The sequence below is a fragment of the Stylophora pistillata genome, chromosome 4 (assembly GCF_964205215.1).
Source record: "Stylophora pistillata chromosome 4, jaStyPist1.2, whole genome shotgun sequence".
In the NCBI taxonomy this organism is placed as follows: Eukaryota; Metazoa; Cnidaria; class Anthozoa; order Scleractinia; family Pocilloporidae; genus Stylophora; species Stylophora pistillata.
The window spans coordinates 30,860,952-30,883,451 of record NC_142522.1 but is presented as its reverse complement, the minus strand read 5'-3'; the positions used below and the strand labels follow the sequence as shown (position 1 = coordinate 30,883,451).

The 22,500-nt window shown below is 38.9% G+C and overlaps 1 protein-coding gene and 1 long non-coding RNA gene across 7 annotated transcripts in view; one reads left to right on the top strand and one right to left on the bottom strand.

Annotated features, from left to right (window-relative positions):
* The window catches only part of LOC111338626 (uncharacterized), a 35,206-nt gene that overhangs the window by 12,383 nt on the left and 323 nt on the right, over positions 1 to 22,500 (bottom strand). The window contains exons 1-8 of one of the 5 annotated variants that reach the window (XM_088757523.1): positions 22,248 to 22,500; positions 9,698 to 9,746; positions 7,944 to 8,078; positions 5,798 to 5,889; positions 3,601 to 3,669; positions 2,780 to 2,837; positions 1,233 to 1,280; positions 551 to 568 (exon numbers count right to left, since the gene is read on the bottom strand). The exon at positions 22,248 to 22,500 is cut by the window's right edge and continues 323 nt beyond it. In XM_088757523.1, coding sequence (XP_088613649.1) covers positions 551 to 568; positions 1,233 to 1,280; positions 2,780 to 2,837; positions 3,601 to 3,669; positions 5,798 to 5,889; positions 7,944 to 8,078; positions 9,698 to 9,746; positions 22,248 to 22,406 — 628 coding nt within the window. In that variant the 5' untranslated portion in view covers positions 22,407 to 22,500. Of the gene's footprint in view, positions 1 to 550; positions 569 to 1,232; positions 1,281 to 2,779; positions 2,838 to 3,600; positions 3,670 to 5,797; positions 5,890 to 7,943; positions 8,151 to 9,697; positions 9,747 to 18,415; positions 18,690 to 22,247 lie in introns of those variants that run through there. The other 4 variants (XM_088757520.1, XM_088757524.1, XM_088757519.1 and 1 more) reach the window with 4 other exon arrangements.
* The window catches only part of LOC148733322 (uncharacterized), a 7,451-nt gene continuing 2,141 nt past the window's right edge, over positions 17,191 to 22,500 (top strand). For both annotated transcript variants that reach the window (XR_016000206.1, XR_016000207.1), the window contains exon 1: positions 17,191 to 17,544. This is a non-coding gene — a long non-coding RNA (uncharacterized LOC148733322). The remainder of the gene's footprint in view (positions 17,545 to 22,500) is intronic.

Sequence of the window (22,500 nt, the reverse complement as noted above, 5' to 3'; positions counted from 1 at the left end):
GTAATGAACTAGTGTTCTCATGCTGCCACAGAAACAAAGCGTCACTTCGCAATAACTGAACAAAGCACTTAAAGTCACCACCACGCCTCTTATGCAAATTTGTAAAGTATGTAAGCGATGGTAACGAATATTCTTGTCAATAAATCCTCTGATGAGTGAGCAATCACGAAACAGGCTTGTAGGGGTAAAAACGTAGTCGTCGTATTTTTCTACTCAACCCACACACACACACACACATTAGCGTGTGTGTGTGTGTGTGTTGAGTTAGAAAAATACAAAGACTACGCTTTCATCCCTACCAAGCCTGTTTCGTGACTGCTCACTCATCAGGGGATTTAATGGGTGAGCAATCACGAAACAGGCTTGTAGGGATGAAGGCGCAGTCTTTATATTTTTCTAATTCAACGCGTATATTGCGCTCTACTTTTATGCATCGAGTAAACCAAAGACAACATAGCGTCGGTGATAAAATCCACGACCTCAGTTTGCACTGAAAAAGCCTTTCGCCCAACGTTTACCGCTAAGAGCAATTAAATATCAACCCACCAACCTGTTGGAGACGTTGTTCCTATGTAAGAGGAAGAAAAGATGAACAGCATGTCACTCCAGGAGGTATTAATAAAAAAAACATAACAGTTTATGAACTACCTTGTTAAGATTCTACTATCCACAAATTCAAATGTCATTGGACTTGGTCTCTGTTATTACAACTAAGAATCTCAAATCACTGCATGTCAAGAGCCATTTTTGAACGGGATCGTTTTTAAGAATCGACGTCTGACATCCTTACTTGGGATTAACGAACGCTTAATATTGGTAAATTAATTAGTTCATCCATTTACATTTATATTAATTCGTCGTAAAATTGCAACGATTACTCAAATGGTATAACTCCAAACTTTTACGTCTGAGTTATTTTAAACATAGGTGACCCTCATATTATTTATAACCTCATATTATTTATAATCAGTAATACAGGAATCTGTCTCACGCCTTCAGGTGCATCCTGAGTAGAAACTGCCCATGACGAGGAGACTGGGTTTGAATTCACAGCAAAACCTCTTTTAATTCTTTTAATGGAATCACTGGGTTTTTCTTTCTTTTCTAAAATTATTATTTGAGTGTTTGAGCTTGCCCCACATGATCAGTTTGAGGTGAAGAGAAAATAAATGGAGGCGGGTTAGATAAAAACCAGTGAGGGACTTAGGCCCCTGGTTGTATCAAATACCAACCTGGCTTATAAGGACATTCACTGGGACCGTCGGGTGGCAATCTACATGCTGCGTAAAAGTGAAACATCAGAAGTAAAAAGAAGATATATTTTTTAGGTATTAAAATGTGCCTCCTCAATGCAGTAATTACGGTTTTCAAAAATTACCCACTTTAATGTTAGTGAAAAAAAGATAATTGTTATATACAGAGGGACCTCGATTTAAGGAAGTGCCAAGGGACTGGGGAAATTGGTTCGTTATGTCATGGGTTCCCTATATCGAAACCTCGATTTAACGAATTTGCGGAAAAACAATCAAAGTGTTCGTTATATCGAGGTATGGTTAATAATTGTTGTTGTTTTAGTGTGTGTGTGTGTGTGTGTGTGTGTGTGTGTGTGTGTGTGTGTGTGTGTGTGTGTGTGTGTGTGTGTGTGTGCGTGTGAGGTGTGACGTTGTGCTTAATGTCTCTATGAAGTTACAGCACACTGTACAGGTCTGTACATAGTTACAGCACCGGAAACTAAACGGGTCAACGACAACTTAACAATTGCAACTGGGTTGTCAAATGTCATAACGAAAAGGTTGATGAATAGCGCAACCGAACAGAAACTTTAAACAGAAGAAAACCGCTTTATTTTACCACTAAAAGAAAACTGCTAATCAAGACTCCCAATCAAAAATTCTTCCTATGAAAATTGCCTCCTTTTTGTCATTCTTTACTTTACTACTAAAAAGTTGCTAATCAAGAAGCTTAATCAAAAAATTTTCGAACTCACTCGTATTTTGTCTTTCGTTAAAATGTGCTTTTCATTCAATAGAAAGAGCGCAGAAAGTCCCTTTCTTATGTCATAATGAACATAAACTGTGTTTACCATATTAAACAACAGCAGCCTGACTGTCTAGTACTGCTCTGTTGGTCTCTTTCACATTTGTCTTTGGTCAGGTGTTGACATTTGTTCGTTATATCGGGGTATCTGTAAACGTTTGAGCTTCTGAATTATGTTCGTTATGACGAGGATTTCGTTATATCGAGGTTCTGTAGCATACATTTTACTGTAACTTTAGTCTGTAGTATCGTTCATCATATTAAGAACTTCGTTATACAGAAGTTCGTTAAATCGAGGTTCCAAGAAATGGATAGATATTCTTATCTTCTCGGATAAGGACGAATAAACAGTAGGCCCCGTCTTTTGGCAGGGCTAGGGGTAGGAGACGTTAATTCCCCACGCACGAGATTACTGTGCGGTGGATGTCCTCCCCTAGGTGGGATGGGTGGGTGTTGGCTCTGACAAGCTCCTATGGGGAGTGGTCAATTAACCTATGTATGTATGTATGTATGTATGTATGTATGTATGTATGTATGTATGTTTGTATGTATGTATGTATGTATGTATGTACAAGTCCACCGTAATTGTTTTCAAAAGTTGCCTAAATTGCTTCTCAAAACACGCGATAGTTATCCTTAATTCTCCTTGGCCCATGCGATTACTTATATTACAATACAGAAATAAAGACAAACAGAATAAAACGATGATAGATACCTAAATGAGACCAAGATAATTACTTACCTTTTGGATAATTAAAGAGTAGGCCCACCAAATTGTCTGAATGAGGAACGGAGACAACCTGATAGATGTAGTGAAAGTCAAATTAACCGCCATAATTAGACTTTTCAGAGAGAGGTGCGACTCTTTAGTATGGACCAATGCTGCTTTCAAGATAAGGAGGGTGTGAATGAAGGTAAGCAAACAACAGAAAAATTGCCCAATAATCTTATTTAAACTAATATTTGAGGTGTTTTGTTATTGAAAGCTGACGAAAGACCTGATAACGACCAGCGGTGACATCAAACAATCGACGAGGGAAGCTGGAGTTTCCAAACTAACAAATGACCGAAAAGTACATTTAACAGCTTTTTCTGGAAATATCCGATCCTAAGTGTCATACAGGTGCACCTAATATTTCGTCATTTCAGCCGTGTCAGTTCATAATGTGCCACTTGCTAATTCTAGGGTGATGATAAAAAGCAAGTCAAATCAGCTGAAAAGCAAAATATCTAGAAAATGAACAATCGCCTCATGTAAAATCTTTCAGGGGAGGAAGGTGGGAGTTTGTGGTTTCCAGGAGGGTTGTAATTTTGACAATCTCAAAAAAGGAGAAATCCCTTCGGTAGCTCCAGGTCTTTCGCGCGAGTTTTGCTAAATTCATGCTTCTTCTGTTTGACTAAACGGAATAACGGGAAATGCTGCGTATGCTAATTTGTGTATAGGTGATGTTCGTAAATTACGAAATGTGGAATTTTAGAAAGGGGCATCCTCTTAGCCCATCATTCGCCCTAAACTTAAATGTAGGAGGTTAAATTACAAAATACTTCAAACATAAATCTTACCAGAAAGTCCAGCCTGGATTTTTTTGTCATGCCTGATGAAGAATAAGTAATGGGATATTGTGTGACATTCTGAAAACAAAGTGACGTATATCACTGTGAATAATCAATAGATAAAGGCTAAGGTAACACTTTAAGACCTAGATTAACTTTTTTTGAAAATGTTTTCGCTAATTCAGAGTCGATGAAATTGTATTGTTCAGTAAATCATGTTTTTCGGGCTATTGCGTTTATAATCCACCAAAAACTTTGCAACTCGCGTGAAAAAACGTTTACGAACAACTGTTAGTGTTTGCTGCGAGCGATATTTTCTTTTTAGTGCACTCTGGTACGACTTTATAAACAAACAAATCTTTGCCCTCTTCAGTAACAACCGAGGGTTGAATTTAATTTTGAAAGAAGATTTATCGCAGTGGACATAAGGTTTGAAAATTGGGGAATGTCACTTGGTTGATAACCTCGAACATCCCCAAGTCTTAGTTAGGGATATTCGGTCACGTGATATGTTTAGACCACTTGCGCGCGAGCTAAGATATTTTTATGGATCATAACCAACAAGACCTGGTTTTATTTTTTCGCAAAATGTTTAAGCTAAGTTTGGTAACGCGTTAAGATAAAATGAATGGGATCCTAGCTAGGGTAATTCACAACGCAACCTTACTGAGATGTGTAGCGGAAGATGAGTGGCTTGTGCAAACCCGAAACATAGGAAAGAATAAAGTGGTCTTTGACTCACAGAATCATTGATGTTAAGTAAAATTACTGTAGAATTCAATCGTATTCTGTACATTCTATCGACGTTTTCAGTATGGTGTTAATTAATTCTCTGAACGAGTAACCCAGCCCAGCCCTCTTTTCCCCGCCTCTTTTTTTCTACTGACCTACCTAACTACCCAACAACCTTTTGACCGATCGACCAACCTACTCACCTACCTACCTGCCTACTGACCGGCTGACCAATTGACCTACTTATCAACCTTCTGACTTACCTACCGACCGCCCGACTGACCTAGCTTACCTATCTGGGTGCCTACTTTCTATCTATCTCCCTACCCACCTAACTATCTACTTATCTACCTACCTACCTACATATCTACCTATCTAGCTACCTACCTACTTACCGACTTGCCAACCCACCTACCAACCTATCTGCCTACCTACCTATCTACCTACCTATACCTATTTACCTACTTATCTACCTATCTGACCCACCCAACTACGATCTACCCGCCTAACTGTCTACCTACCCATCTAACTATCTACCTACCTACCTACTGACTTACCTATCTACCTACCAACCTACCTACCTACCTAAAGACCGGCCTACCCACCTACCTACCTGCTTACCCATCTACCTACCGACCTACCTACCTATCTACCCACCTACATACCTATATACCTATCTGACAACCTACCTACCAACCTACCTACCAACAGACAAACTGATCTTCCTGCCTACCCACTGACTTAGTTTGCTACCCACCTACCTACCTTCCTACAGAAACACTTATCTACCTACCTACTTACCTACCTTTCTACTTACCTACGAAACTATTTAGCAATCTGATTGCCTACCTACCTACCTATCTATCTTTCATCTTCCCATCTAACTACCTACCTACCGATCCGCCTACTTACTAACCGCCTCCTGGTTAGCTCATTGGATAGAGCGCTGGACTGTTGTGCGGGAGGTCGAGGGTTGAAGCCCCGGCCGGACCAACAATCAAGGTCTTAAAATACTTGAGAAGAATATGCTCCTTTCTATAACACCAAGAAATGGTTAGATATTCTAGTCTTCTCGGATAGGGACGAATAAATGGAGGTCCCGTCTCCTACAGGATTAGGGGTGGAGACGTTAATTTCCCACGCACGAGAGTACAGTGTGATGGATGTCCTCCCCTGGGGTGGGATGGGTGGGATTTATCGGGTGGACTACTAGCATGGTTCGTATATGTTACGTTCTAGTCCTACCCTACTGCGGTAATGCAGCATAAATGGTTAGAAAAAAAATGCCTACCTACCTATCTATTTGCCTACCTAACTTCCTGCCTCCTTACCTACTTGCCATTCTACCAACCTACCTACCTAACTGCTCACCAGCCGAGAGACTGACCCACCCGCCTACCTACTTTGCTGCCTACCTACCACCCACCCACCTTCCTCGCTTACGCAAAACTTCTCACTTATTACTTTGTCTCACCTTTGTAACCTCCTCGCATTCTAAAGACGGAGACCATGTACCCAAATCATATACGATTAATATCTTGTATCCGGTGAAATGAACACTTTCATCTAACAACCACAAAGTTGACGTACAGCATAAGAAAAAATTAATAAAAAAAATTAAAAGACGAAAAAAGGGGGAAAAGGGAGAATCAATAAGCAGTCAATCAGACAAATAATTTAGTTGAAACGAATAAAGAAATATCTAGAAATGCTACATAACAAAAGTGGCTGTTATGATATAGCAAAACTATCATGTGGGAAGGACTTTTCAATAGAGAGATTTAGCACCGCGTTTACGTGAAACGTGAACGGTAAAAACGACCTCGTGACCTTGTTCATGAGGGGGACGCAAATCGTCTGCAGTGGAAGTACATATCAAACTCCCTAGGCGATTTAATCCGATTAAAAATATAGTTTTTATGTGAGCGTTTGCATGGTTAATATCGTTAGCGCCCCTTTCGGTTGGATCTAAACAATGCTTGTTTTTGGATCTGGACGATGGTCGGTTTTTTTTTTCTCAGATTGCTGCTTTGTAGTGCATGAAGTTTTCTGAGTTATTTTTCCGAAAAATGGCGCTGAGGAAAGGTTTTTCGACCTTCTCTCGCGTCGTCAGTGATGCATTATGCGAGCATAGTTACTGGTATGTGCTCACAACAGAAGTTTGTGGAATTACTCCTCTGCAATATTTTAAGCGATCGCCGATCGTGACAGGGCAGAACTTCAGTATTAGCGAGCAGAGCCAGATTACCCGCTTTCTTCTGCTATCGCTTTCGCTTTCTCCATTCTCTATTTTGTTTTCGTTTCTCCTCGGGAGTATTTTTTCGCGATTTTACCTCCCATTTATTTGGTATTTCCTGCTTAGCAGAGGCCTCAAGGTCCGCCACATTTTATTAATGTCTTCCCAAGCAAGAAGAGCGAGTTAGTTGAACACGTGCTCTTGCATCCGATCTCATAATTTACAAAAACTTCATTGTTCTCGCGGAAAAGTAGAGCCGTCTTATTGAAACTTGATGACAAGTATAAGCGGGCAAAGAAAACACTGTAAAAGCAATTATCTGTCACATCGATGTCAGCAGCAACAAGATTATGTGGCCTTACAGGAAAGCTGCCTGGAGCGCTCAAAAAGTCCTATACATTTTCTTAGACTTTTAATTTAAGAAAATTTATGGGACTCTCCGGGATACTTCCAGTGCAGACGATTTGCGTCCCCTCATGTTTCCCGCTTGCCAGTTGCGCTTTGCTGCTTCTGCGGAAAATAACCTGTTTCGCGTTTGCCGTGTACATAATATTTTCTTTACTTTTTCTCTCATAGAGTAGAATTTAATTGACGGGTAAAGAGCATTAAAACTATTCCTTGTAAGTCATACAAGGGCGCCTTCAAATCCACCATGACAAAAGCTCACGCGAAGATAAAGCAACAAGGCTCATGCTATTTTACGTGAAACGAGAAAGGGCAAGCTGCTGTTTGCAATTTCACGTAAACGTGGTGCTAAATCTCTCTATTATAGCTTCTGGGGTTACTTTCACATAGGCACGGCAAAGTGCGGTGCTAGATCTATCTGCTGACTGTGGTAAAGGGTATTTTCGTGACTCGTGAAAGGCTTGTTTTTTTCTTGTAAATCTGTGATTTCCTTAGTGGAAACGAACCGTGATTTTCCAAAATAATTCTCCGTGAAATGAGAAAGAAGTATTTAATTTGTCGTGAACCGTGATTTTGGGCTGCAGTTTCGACAGTGATAAACAATGACCTTGAATCGTGAAAGGACCACTTTATTTTTCGTCAAACGTGATCTTGACCCCTTCTTTACCACCCTCTCTATCATTCAATGTGCAAGTCAGTGTAAATGTGAGGAGATCTGATTTTCTATGGTAGCACAAGAAAAGGTAAAGGTAAAGGAATTGGGAATAAGCGAAAACTCTCCAAATAGTGTAGAGTGCCCAAAAAACTGGGTACTAAGTGCATCCAGTACAACCCGTCGGTTTCTTCAATTGAGATTAAAATATAATACCAATATTTCGTTTGTTTTTAATTCTCCTTAAGATTAGACTCCTGTCTTATTTTATGCAGATAATTTAAAATAAGACTAAGGCTATAGGGTGTCAAGATTAATCACACATACCTCGCAAAGGTTCCCATTTTATTGTCCCTTGATATCTTCCCTCAACCCTCAATTCGTGGAACTGTATGGTTTGGCGGTCAGGAAGCATAGCGATAGCCTTACTGTCAGCATTTCCAGGAAAGCATTTTGAATAGTCTTTGTAAATCGAAAAATAAATGTAAGACCACCAGTCTGGGTCTGAGCTAGCGAGATGAGGCTGGATCAGGTCTATAAAATTGTAAACACACATAAACAATCAAATAATTTAAGTAGAGAACTAAATGTTGTTCTCTTATTTGTCCAGTGTCATTGTTAATTTGAATTGTTATACATTCTATTGCGTCATACCCATAGACAATAGATTTATTCATGTAAAAGTTACGTCATACCTACAGACAAAAGTTTTATGCACTCAGGAATATGCATGATAAGACAATTATTAGATTCGGTTTTCGCGTGATAGCGAAAATTGTCAAGGTCAAAGTTTTATGTTATCTGCCGAGGCCGAAGGCTAAGGCGGAAAACACAAACTGAGGCCTTGATAATTATCGCTATCATCCTTAACCTCATCAAATAATTGTTAATTGATATTACGACCTGGGAAATTAGGAAAAAATCTCAAGTTTTTGGTACAAATTGTTTTGAATAGGTAATCACACGGTTTCGAATGTAATAACAAGCGTGCAAAAATTTCAGCACGCTCACTGGTGAGAACATTTCAATTTATCCCCCAAAATATTTTTTTTGGCGCGCTCTTCCGCAATTCCGCAGATCTACCGTTCCTCCATTCTATCATTCTATTGAATAACTCACAAATTTGACTGGCCCTCGGAAAAAGTCACCGATTCAAACAGTAAAATGCCCTCTTTAAAAAAAAAAAAATTTGTCAAAGCTTACATGATGTGCAAATCACGTCTATTGAGGTATTTCTGGTAGAAAAGTTTTGATTTCAATTATATTATGCGTCGGTGGATACCACTGTGAAATCGTTTTATCATGTTTATTGTCTTTTGTAGTGTCATGTATGGCAAGAACTGAAAACATTGTGTCGTCTGATCTACTTTATTTTATTGATTTAAACGGTAGAATGTTCTCTCTTAAAAGAAAAAAATTCCTCTACGTTTTAAGATACACCGATCACACATATTAAGATATTTCTGCAAGGAAGACTTTTGTTTTAAATCGCGCACAATCCTGAAATGGTTGTAAGATATTTGTCGCTTTTCATTGTCTTCCACAGTGTCACAGCAAGAACTGAAAACACCACGTCCTAGTGGCTATAATCCAGATATCACAAAAGGAGAGAACTCGACTATGTATCGGGTGCGAATTTCGAACCACTAAGATACTCCAAAAAAAAACAATAACCAGCATTGGTACCAAGTTTGATAACTATCGGTTACGTAAACAATGAAATAAAAAAAATTCCCGGCCTGAGATGAGCAGTGAAGCTCATTTAAGCTAGAGAGATGAAATGACTTTAGAACTTCTGAAGTTAGGTTATGGATTATGAAGAATTGCGGGCCTGTTACACTGCGTGGATTCAATTGCAAATTTACCTTCCGGGAGTCCATTTGTGTAAAGGTGGCTTATTTTTTTTGTACTTTACCTTACCCAAATCGTTCGCTGCTCTCTATGCTCAAATAAATCTTGACTTGTTAAGTATCGCTACAGCTGTCTCTGATGCTCAATTGTATGTATAACCAGTAGAAAGTATCTCCTTTATCAACGGTTTAGTCTAAACAGGTACGGTCTCAAGGGTTTATGGTTCTTACCGTCCTCACGAAGACAATCTCCGTGGCAAGACCACCAGCGCCCAAACATCTGCAAGATATGACAGAATCGACTACTTAAATTTTATTACATTTCTGTAGATACAGTCATTATTCATACTGTTAATTTAATTCCTAAGCGCTATGTTGCACGTTTCAAAAGGCTTTTTAAAACTCCTTTTACAGGAACAATAGAGACACAAAAAAAATCAACCTCCTTAACGTCTTCCAATATTTTGGCCAGATCCGGCATTCACCAGTTATAAACACCGAAAAGGCGTGATCTGTTACAAATAAACTGTTCGTGTTCATCTCTCGAAGACGAAATACAAAAGTCTTAAAAGCTGTTTCATGTTGGCACATGATCTAAGAATGACTAGACGCATATCTGTGTGAACTCGGGCTTTCAATAACGCATATCTGGAGTTCTCTTTAGGGGACTGCCATATTGCCATTGTTACTGTCGTCATGCAATTTAATCATTGCCGGTCACGCATAAGTCTACTTGTGTTAATTTTTGACTGCTGGAATGTAATGAATGTTGTTATGGTACTAGACAACAATCCAAAAAATATATTACCATCTAGGAGTAAGTTCCTGTAAATGCTAAAGGTTGAAATTCAAGCACTTTTCAGTGACTTTGAAGGCCAAGTTTTAGAAAATTGAAGGACCACTTTTGGAAATGTTTGCATAAGCAATTTTAAAATCATTAAATATTATTTCTCAGCTTTTCCGTGAAAATACTGTAATTTTCAACCTGAAAATTGTTAAAGAAAAAGCATTGCAAAAATCAAGCCTCAGTCCTCAAATTCAAGTACTTCAAGGCCTTGGGGGTTTAATTTTTAAATTCAAGCATCTTCAAGGACTTTTAAGGCTCTTACAAACCCAGAGTAGGTAATGTATTTGTCTTTAACTGCAAAGAGAGGGGAATTTTTAATCTATTATTTGTACCAAGTCATAGTTCGTTGCCAAATGTTCATCTAAGGAGAGTTGTCAGAAATCAGTAGATTGAAGCAATATTACTGTTCAATAGTTCATGTTGTTCATAGAAAATCTTGGAATATTTAATACTACTGATGGCCACAAGAGAAGCAGTGCTATTTATAGTTTATGTGTATTCAATTAAAGGCATTTGACTTTCATTACATACCAAGAGGGAAAACACATATTTTGACCTTTTTGTGGGTTTAAAAATACATGTCATACAAAAATCTGAAAACCACGTCAAAAACCCTGTTCATTCAACTATTATTTCTTACAAGATTTTCGAGAATTGATTTTTTGTCAACTGAACCAGACAATATTCCTTCACTGTAATCACTTTTAAGATCTCAACTTACTTCAGTTCCACAAACATCAGTTTTTGGCAAATCATCTGTCAGTAAATATTTGTTCAAAGCTGAATTTTCATAATCTTTTGCCATACTGAATAACAGATAACATGTTTGAATTCCAATAACTACACGATTTTATTATGTAGTAGCAGAGTGAATAGACAGCCACGAGACAATTCACATTGAACTTTCTGGTTTCACAGGTATGACTAAAAATGGCCCTATTTTGAACTTTATCAATTTGAACCCCTTTCAACTCAAATATATCGTTATGTATACTCTGAAAATAATGTGCTAAGCTATTCAGTGATGATACTTCAAGCAGCACACATGTACTTTGAGAATGGCTTCTACCATAAATATCCCTGGCACGAGAATCGAATATTTTCAAGCCAACATTGCCTTTACAATAAATAGCAACTGCAGTACATCCTATTGTCAAGACAGAATTGTTGAAATTTTTGGATATAAGTGATCGAAAGGCCCTATCTATCCAAGCTTATCCTTCCATCGTAGCCTCTTCCTGAATAGTGCCGGTGTAACTTTCATTGTATCGAAGTTCATAGTCAGTCTCGAACACATTTAAAAGCGTGGGTAATTCTGTCTGCATTAAAAATGATTGTCTGGTTAACTGAAACAAACCTGAATACGACTGATTTCCAATATTGATTATTGACACCAGATCATTCGCAGAATAGATTACTTGTTTGTTATGGTAAATCAAAGAGCATCAACTCATTACAACACATTGTTGTCCTGAATTTTGTCCACATGCCAACTCATTAGCTTAGCTAAGCTATATCGTGCCCTTATTGATTTGCTGGGGTCAATGTACATTGGAGTAGGACCACGGTTTTTCTCTTTCTGAACTCAGTTGAAATTTAAAATAGTTTAATACGCGTATCTGGCTCTTACAAAGACACACGGGTCTATAACAAGAAAACATCGATAAATACCGACTTTCTCCACACTTCAATTTAATACTTTGATATACCCTCTCAGAACAATTCAACAAATACTTCCTCTCATGTTGTGTAACTTTATTTAATCTTACCCTCTTCGTATTAAGCTTACATTCTTTGTAACTCTTCTAACCTTCACAAAGTGATGTAACTAAGAGCAATTCGGTATGCTTGGACGAAATTATACGCTCGTAAACAAATTCCTTCAGTTCTCTGCCCTTTCTTCTGAGACGTTTCAGAGCAGCTTCTTGTACTTTACTGGGTTCTCAATCACGTCCCAATACACGGTTGTGTTTACACGTAGACATCATATGAGATGGCTCGTTTGATATAACAGGTTTCGCTTGATATTCCTTGATAGAAGGTTCACTCGCAAAGGATCGCTCGTAAATTGATCTCTCGTAAAGTTCGCGGACCGATCCGTTTCCAAAACGCTCCACAAGTTTTAATGTGGGTCTACCGATAACGGTGTGTGACTGTTTAGGTATATTAAGCGTAATAGCCATCAAATTTCTTACGCATACACCAAGCATCAATTGTCCACAAGACAGCCATTGCTTGAAAGTATGAAACCATGCGCTCTAAAGTTCGTTCTACGCATGCGCTCACACTTCACCCATGTGTTGCAGTGGAACTGCGTTTTGTGACTGAATGCAATAAAATGAAATGAAAATTAAAAAAAAAACTGAATAAAAAAAGCCAAGCCGAATTTATACCTCGAGCGTTTCCTTCGGAAAGCCCCAGGAAAATGTAAGGAACTAGAAGGTTGGATATGGACTATCATTTGTCCAGCCGTCACAAGTGAAAACAACTGTCAGATCCAAAATTGTCTTTAATAGCAGTGCCCAAAACTGCTGAAAGCGTCCGTGAACTTTATTAACTCCATTTGAAGAAATGCGTGGAAAGTTCTTTGAAGTACATGAAGATATAACGAATAAAAAGACATGGCCACGGTTGTTCGAAGGTGGATAACACAATCCATGAGTGTCTATATTTTTTGTAAAGCGCAGTACGTTTCTACGTTTAATTAACACTATACAGCCGGATAGCGATTAATCCATTAGGCAGCGTTATCCGCTCATTGAACCACTGGCCAAGATGTGTTTCTTTCATGAGCCGAGTTGACATCTTTACCCTTGAACATGTGGGTAAAAGTTAAAAGGCAGGAAACAAAGCCCTGGTGATACCAAGGCGACTTGTATCAATTTAAAAATTCGAAAATATCATTTGAAACTACAAACAAGATTATTTGGAGAAATCATGTTCGGATGAACTCTTTTGGAAGTTAGTTTAGCACGAGCCTGTATCATTCATACAGTAAAAGAGAATAAGTGTGAGCCGATAAGCCGACCTTGTGCCACAGTAAGATTTTAAATTTCAAAATCCGCTTTTGCATTTGTCACCAATAGCCCTTCTAGCATTTGTGTCTGCAATGCAAAGGGTCCGCGGAGTTACAGTTTCAGGACGACGCTATCGGGTCAAACACTCCATGTCTGCCCATATAACTCAGGAATCTGGGTTTTTTTCTGCCGAGGAAAAGGTTAAAATTCTTAGTGGTAAGTGTCCTGGCATGACGAAAGGAAGATTGAAAGAATGGCTGTCATTTCGGAAAGGAACGGCGAGATTTTGTCGCGTTTGTTCATGACTACGGTTGCTGTTCCTTCGTCGGCCTTTTGAGGTTTAACTCAGAGTCACGTTTCAAGGCCCTCAACGCCTTGCTTTCGGCCGGAAGCTAATTATCTTTTGGCTCTGCAATTTCTCTTTCTGAAAGGTCACTTTTAACCTCTTCTAAATAGCTATCAAGGGCTATTGATTTTTGTATTGGTGGTATCCATCTAGATTTGACGTGGCAGGGATGGGTTTTTTTGTCCTACCCTCGGAATAAGTAAATCAGACGCATTCTCCTTGCGAACTGATCAAAGTCGCACAATAGTTGTTGTCTGATCTGTTTTTGTTTTGTAGCGGGTGTTGGAATGAATTTAAGCCATTTTGCCAGTAAATTAATCTGGTCGTTTGTAGCCTCGTTTCGAAACTTCAAAGTCCGCTGAGCTCTCGTACATTGGGCGTAAATGCGATAAGGGCTGTTAAGTTAAACGCACGCTCACTATTGTTTACCTCTTCCATACCATAATCAAATGACGATTTTCCATCTCTCGAGTCTTTCTTTCCGGAACTTTTCTGTTTTTTATATTCCGAGCGCGATTTGGTCCGAGCGCCTAGTTGCGTTCGGGATACCAGACTATGCAAAATGTTACGATACAAAAACAACTGACTGATCTTCGCATTTACATCTACCGCTAAACTACGCTGCAAACACTATCTTAGGTAAAAAATATGGTCAATTTCTGCGTTCTGCACATCATTCTTACCGGATCATAATAGTAACAAACGGACAATTTTTAATAGGGAGCCTACATCACATAACGTGGTTTGCAGCGGCACCTTGCATGCCAAATATAACAAATCAGCATCCTTTCTAATTTTTTTTTATTTTAGTATGCCACATTTATTGGCCTCTTGGCCTAAATCCTGATTAACAATTGGTTCATGCTTTAGCGGGCACTATCGAGTTATGGAGCACGCGGGAAGTTTGGAGAGCACAAAAGAGGCGTAAGAGTTGCCTGAGGCGATACCCGAGGGCAACTATAGCTTCTTCAGTGCTCTCCAAACTTCCCACGTGCTCCATAACTCGATAGTGCACAGCTGAAAGCATGAACCAGTTGTTTAAGAACATAGTCGGTGGAATTGTGCATCAAATCCGACGCGAAAAACGGACAACAATAGCAGTTGAAGTGAATCGTGACGGCGCTGATGCCTAGTCTCCTTTTGCTTTGTTTTTCTCTTTTTCTGCCTCATTTAAGAACTCTAGCCCAAGGGAAAAGGTCGAAACATTGTCTTCGTTTTCGGACTGGTAGGCCGAGTTTCTGTTTGTATCCATTATTGTCGCGAAATATATTATTTTTCCCCGCGCTAACAATGGCCGCTCGCGCGAAAAAAAAAATTCTGGCGAAGTCGGATTTGCTGACGCTATCAGCTGCACTATCGGGATGTTGAGCACGCTTACGTATAATGAATTTGATTGCGCGGCTCTGCCAGCTATGTTCTAAAAGTTATTAAAGCATGTCAACATAAAATATATCACACGATATAACTGAACATATATCACTCAACATAAAATAGATCACTCGAGGACGGTGAAACTCAAAAGCACGTCATTCACAGACCTCTTAATACACCAAGTTCGGTGTTCCTATCATTACCAATGAGTTTATTTCTTTTGTAACATGTATCGAACAATTAGGGTTTATCAACATTTATACTAATAAAGCTTGCATAAGCGAAGAGGAATTTCGTTTTACATTTCGTTTGGGGTTTCTTTTGCGTGCTTATGCGTGTAAGGTGTGCTCATTTACGAACCACAGCTGTTCAAACTCTAAAAGTATCTTATATCACAGCATATGGGTGATCAGTTTACTCTTTGCCTAATTTTGGCGACGCTGATGGATCGTTTATTCATGACTGCTACAGTTAAAAGAAAGGAGTCTGAACCTAAAACATAAATCGCGCTAGCCACGCGCTATCGCAGAGGACCGTTCGGATGATTTTTTAGATTCATTTTTATTTTTTTAAAAATTTAAAAAGAATTATTGAAATATTAACTCCATTTAATATTAATACAATTTAACAAAAAAGTAAAGTCCACTCCAGTCCAGTCCAGAGGCCAGTCCATATTTTCCAACTTGCCAAATGATTATAATTTCAGCTTTTAGATCGACGTCACCTTTCACCTGAGAAAAATCAACGTGTGTGCCGCCATATTGAATTACACGAAGGATGGAAGTCCTTCTTTTCAAACACAAAGTGTGGCGAAATGTTCGGTTTTCTAACGTCCCAAAAGGTTTATTAAAAGAAAGAACTTTCTCTTACATATATTTACAGGACAAATGTGGTAACTTACGGACAGGAAGAAGAAAGGCGCCGCCTGGTTAGCTCAAGTGGTAGAGTGCCAGACTGCCTCTTCGAGGCCCAGACTGGACCAACACACAGGGTCTTAAAATAGCTGAGGAGAATGAGCTACCCTTCTATCATATCAAGAAATGGATAGTTTCTGGGATAAAGACAAAAAAACCGCATTTCCCGTCTCCTGCATCTTCTCTGTACTGATTATACACTTATCGCAAAGAGTAGGGAACGTAGCTCCCGGTATTGTGGTCTGGCCTGTTTAGTTAAATTGAGGGCATCGGTTAGATCCCTCGCAAAACACTGTAATGCGCATTTGATCATATCCCAATGTTAATTTGCGAAATACAAATATTACATCATTATGAATTATTATTATGAAAGCGCCGAGGGAGTTGACCTATCTGAAGTTCAAACGTGGACCGCAAACGTAATGGTATCTAAAACTCTCCCTTTTCCCCATTTACGCTGCTTACTGCGAACAGCTGAATATCTTACATATGAAGGATCTTTAAACTGGTAAACAAGTTTCCAAGTTTCCATATACACTCACTTTATTGTCATGTTCACTGATTTTCGCCTTGACTGACTGTTTAAAATATGTCTCATTTTTTAATGATGTGGATTTTCCTTATAACCTGAAAGTTATTATATCATTTGAGAAAGGTGAAGCTCAAAAGCCTGTCGTTCATAGGGCTCAGAACACGATTTCGTGTATAAATCTAGATTGATGATGATGATGATGATGATAACCCACTAAGTTCGGGTTCTTATCATTTCCAATAAGTCTATTTCTCTCGTTACACGTATCAAACAATTAAAGTTTATCAACATTGATCCTAATAAACCTTTCCTAAGCAAAGATACTCAAACCTTCACAATCTGAAAATGTTCTTTTTTTCGAGGGGGGGAATGTAGGGCAGTTTACTCGTGTTGCTTACTAACCTTTCACATTCAGTTTTGTTACATTTTGTTGTCTTGAGCTTTATTAGATTTTGTTTCGTTGTTTGTTTGTTTGTTTGTTTTTTGTTTGCGTTCTTATACGTATAGGGTTTTTTAAATTTAGGAACTACAGCTTTTTAAACACCACCGGTGTCTTGTATCACAGCATAGGGGTTATCGGTTTACCCGTTGCCAACTTCTGAGACATTAGTGTATCGTTCGTTTACTTATGACCGTAGAACAATGAAAAGAAAGGAGTCTGAACCTAAAACAGCAACCTGATTCTGCCGAAACCGATACAAGCAAAAGTGAAATATCCAAGAAAAACTGATGAGGGAACCAGGGACAAAAGATAAACAAAAAAATAAACCCACAAAAACAATCATTGTAAAAATAATAATAGTAGAAAAATCAAGAAGATGATAATGGCTACAACCGCAGCGACCCATAACAATCACTGATTCATGTTTGTTCCAACGTTCCCTTTGTTTTCGTGGCGTCATTAGAAACCATTATATAAACAGCCGAGATAAGCTTTCTGTTGTAGTTATAAAAGCAATGGCGACATGCATTGTGCTCGTTGATTCGCAAACTGATTGAACTGATTGAGGAGACATCTTATCGAGTCACCAGGTTCGCCTGCTCGGACAAGGTAGTGCATTAATAGAAGAAAGGTATCGAAGTGCCCAGCCTTAAATAGACCCCAAGCTTAAGAATAGAACTTGCTTGTGAATTTTTGGCATTTAAAGCGTAATACGGTAAACCTGGTTGGGTGCGCCATTAAGTTCAAGTTTATGGATCGTAGCCAGAGTTTGATTTAGTCTGTTCCTTCAAGATCCCACCACAGCTATATGAAAGAGTCCACTGTTTACGGTTTTAATAGACTCGATCCGGCTAATTACTGACAATTTTGAGCACGTTTGTATTCGTTATCAACTGATATTGGTAACAGAAGAAAAATGTCGGTAAACAGCTCTAAGGGCTAAAAACAATTATTCGTTAAAGAGCCGATTTGTGCCCTGTCAACTGGACTGCTCGAATATATCCAATAGATTGCCTTACAACTTGAAACGTTGTCAGTTAAGTAATTCCGTCACGAATATTTTAAAATGTAAACGGGAACAGGCCCGTGTGGTAATGCTTGGAACACTACGGCCTTGTTAACTCACATGCGACCGATAGGAAAACTTAAATATTGCGCAATTTTCACCCCAGCAGTCGGGATGCAATTTTCGAGATGAATACATTTATGACCGAAATCTTAACGAGATCCATGCAGCCAGGCTAAACTTTCCACAACAATATTGATCTCACTAACTCCTTTAACATGATCAGGAGTATTATCTAGTGAAAAGACGCTATGCAAACAAATACAGACTACTAATGAAATTTCCGAGGACAATAGTATATCAACTTTAAATTCAAAAGAAATAATTTACATATGTAGTCGACTGAATTGTTTAACTGCGAAGGTTCTACATGTAAATCACTGCAGGTGCAAAATACATAGCTTAGCTTCGTACCTTTTTGCTCGATATTCCCTTGTCATCCGCTTGAAAGACAATGTCACATCTCCTGAAACAGAGCTCCTTATGTTCCGATAACTTTGATTCATTAAGAATTCCGAGAGTGCCTCGACATTGCACGCGCACGAACAAAATGTAGCCCGAGAAGAAGATTATGATAGGATGGAGGGATTTGATCATTGTTTATCTTGGTGCTTCCTTTGAATTCAAGGTTATATTCGCTGAAAGGGTTTCCAAATTCTAATGTCGTCTTGCCCACGCGATGGTCTCGTAATTAGACGTTAGACATCGAATGAAAGAATAAATAATATAATGATATAAATATACCTTACGCATATAACGTAATAATCTGAAAATTTGCCCTCAAGTCTCGTTTTCGTTAAAATTTTCATGAATCATAGGACGTTTTCATGTTGTTTTTTCTGTGGGTATTTTTGTCTCCGGTCGTGTTCTGGGAATACTTTCCTCTTGAAACTCACGCGTCCACAAAGTGAGGCACATGGGTGAAAGTAGTATTCCAACGTAATCATGCCTTAGGCCGATTGTAAACGTGGCAAGAAAGAATATTATTATTAAGGTATAAGAGAGAGTAGGAGAGCGAAGAAATATGGAGAACTCGAAAGAATTAGGCCATCGCAAATATCCTTGACGTAGTTACATAACACGATCGTGTGGGCGTCATCTAACGACGAGACATCCATCGACGATAAATCAAAACAAAATGTTTAGAGTTCCTTTAACAGACGGGAAGTTCTTTACGTGATGCATTTTAAAAGAGATAATTACAGAAAACAGAGGCCGAAATAAGAATATGTCATATGATAGCGAAGCTATGATGTGTTGACAACGCAAATTAGTAATTCCCTTCAAATAAAAAGGGATCTTGGCAAAGATTGAGCGATTGTTTAAATATCTTAACGCCACAATTATTCGGGGTGCGCTAGAGGGCATGGGGTAAAATAAGGACTGGACTGGACTATTTTTTGGACGATATTTTTTACTGTTTTTTTGACTATTTTGGACGATTTTTTGGACGAGTTTTTGGACGATTTTCTGGACGATTTTTTGGACGATTTTTTGGACCATTTTAAAGGGGAGGAGGCACACCTTTAGTACTCAGGGAACGGGTGCAATCGACAAGTACTGAGGGAGGAGTGGGGGAAGATTTTTTTTACTCAGGGAGGGGTGGTAGGTGGCTGTAATTTGTAAACACTACTGGTTAATGGAGCTATTAATCAATCGTAATTATTGATTGTTTTTAAACTGGCGCGCGGAAGAAAATTTACTAGTGAACAATAAAGACAATAGAGTGTTTATGTCTCGGAACTATCGGTATGATAGTTGTCCCTTGGAAATTTGATGTTCTTAAAACTAGCATATTTGTTTTAAGGACATCAAATTTCCGCGGGGCAACTATTTAAGCAATTGAGTGTTTCTGTAGAGGAACTATCGGTTTTAAGAATATTAAATTTCCAAGGGGCAACTATAAGACCGATAGATCCGAGACATAAACACTCTATTGTTTTTATTGTTCACCACTAAATTTTCTTGCGCGCCTACAGCTTGTCACGAATGTCAATAATTCGCAACCGTACATTGGCTAAATGATACGTTATACCTGTCAGAATTGAAAAGTCACTGTTTTTCCGATCTTCCTAACTTCGAGGCCGTCAAACTATTCAAAACTTTTCACGGATGAGTACTATCAATCCACGTACAGGCAGGCACTATGGGCTGATAGTGTCTCTCCACGAATGAACACTATCGCGTCACATGATCGATTTAAACCAATAAGAACCGGAGAAAATTTAGTGGTGAACTCTCACAGCCGATAGTTCCGAGACAGAAATACTCTATTGTTTAACTAGGTATTTCGATGTAGTGCGATATTTTGTGACCTCGTCTGATAAGATCACTGACAAAAGGAAGATAGATTAATTCAGTAATGACATACTGTATACACAAAGGAAAACGTGAAGCAACTGATAGTGCACACACAAGGCGACTCAAAAGGCACACGGATAACTCAACAGTGAAGGATCGTAAAAGCAGTATTTTAATTATAAATTAAAGTCCAGTGTTTACGTGGCAGTTTCGCTTTCGCATAACGGAAATTCCGAGATCTCGTCTGATAACATCAATAACAAAAGGAAGAGAGATAAATCTGGTAATTACACTCTGTATACACGTTTTTCTATATGTGTGTTTTCGAGGTGTGCGGTCTGCGGTCTGTGGTCTGCGGTCTGCGTTTTCGAGGTCTGTGTTAACGAGACACCTGCGAGAATATTGCTTTGTATGATTGTACCAAAAATGGTCTCATATGGTGAACGTACAAACGTTAAAATTTCGATAGCGCTTGTGAATTCTATATTTGCGGCTTAAGTCAAGGGCCAAGGAACGGAAATTCTGTGATCTCGTCTGATAAAGTCAATGACAAAATAAAGATAGATAAATCTGGTAATTACGCAAAGGAAAACTGATGGTGCAAAAGTGTACTCAAAAGGCACACGCATAACCTATGCCAGACTGGTAACTCAACAGTGGAGGATCGTAAACGCGATATTTTCAGTAAGAATTCAAGTCCAGTGTTTTGGGTTCGCATGGCTAAAAACTAAAAGAAACGCCGCGCCGGGCCCAGTGCAAAATGTTGATGTAGGAGAAGTCAGTCAGCAAACCGAGTAAAATAATTATTACGAACGAGTAAAAGCTCCATTAACCGGTAGTGTTTACAATTACAACTATCTACCACCCCTCCCTGAGTAATATCACTCCTCCCCACCCCTCCCTCAGTGGTTTTCGACTGCACCCACCCCTCCCTGAGTACTAAAGGTGTGCCTCCCCCTTACAAAATAATTAAAAAATCGTCCAAAAAATAGTCCAGAAAATCGTCCAAAAATTCGTCTAAAAATAGTCTAGTCCAGTCCATATTTTACCCTATGCCATGTGTTGCGTGCTCGTTGGTTCGCGAATTGATCGAACTAATTGGGGAAACATCTTATCCAGTCATCAGGCTCGCCGGCTTTTATAAAGTAGCGCATTAACTGAATGGAAGAATTGTATCGAAGTGCCCAGCCTTAAATAGACCCAAAGCTTCAGAATAAAACTTGGTTGTGAATTTTGGCATGGGTGCGCCGTTTAGTTCACGTTTATGGATCTTAGCCAGAACTTGATTTAATTTATTCCTTCAAGATCGCACCACGGCTATATGAAAGAGTTCATTGTTTACGATTTTTATGGACTCGACCGGACTTATTACCGACAATTTTGAGTGTGCATTTGTTATTAATTGATATTGTTGACAGAAGAAGTGCACGGTAAACAGCTGTAAGGGCTAGGAATTTATTAGAGAGCCGATTTGTGCCGAATCGCCTTACAACTTGAAACGTTGTCAGTTAAGTAATGCCACTAAAAATATTTTGAAGTGAACATGGAAGCAAGCCCGTGTGGAAATGTTTGGAACACTACGGCCTTAGTATCTCAATTGCGACCGATAGGAAAACGCAAATATAGCGCAATATTCGCTTTGGCAGTCGGGATGTAGTTTTCGACATGAATACATTTATGACCGAAATCGTAACTGGATCTATGCAGCCAGGTTAAACTTTCTACGACAATATTCATCTCATGAACTCCTTTTACGTGATTAGAAGTATTATCTTGTGAAGGAGACGCAATGCAAACAAATACGGACTACTACTGGAATTTCTGAGGACAATAGTACTCTAAAAAATAAAAAAAAAATCATTTACATATGGAGTCGAACTGAATTGTTTAACTGCAAAGGTTCTACTTGTAAATCGATTCAGGCGCAGAAAACATAGCTTCGTACCTCTTTACTCCATGTTTCGTTGTCATCTGCTCCAAAACCTTTGTCACATCTCTTGAAACAGAGCTCTTTAAGAATCCCTCGAATGTCTCGACACTGCACGCGCACCAACAAAATATAGCCCCAGAAAAAGATGATGATAGGATGGAGGGATTTGTTCATTGGTTATCTCGGCGCTTCCTTTGAATTCAAGGTTGCGTTTGCTGAAAGGGTTTCCAAATTCTAATGCCGTCTTGCCCACCCGATGGTCTCCTAG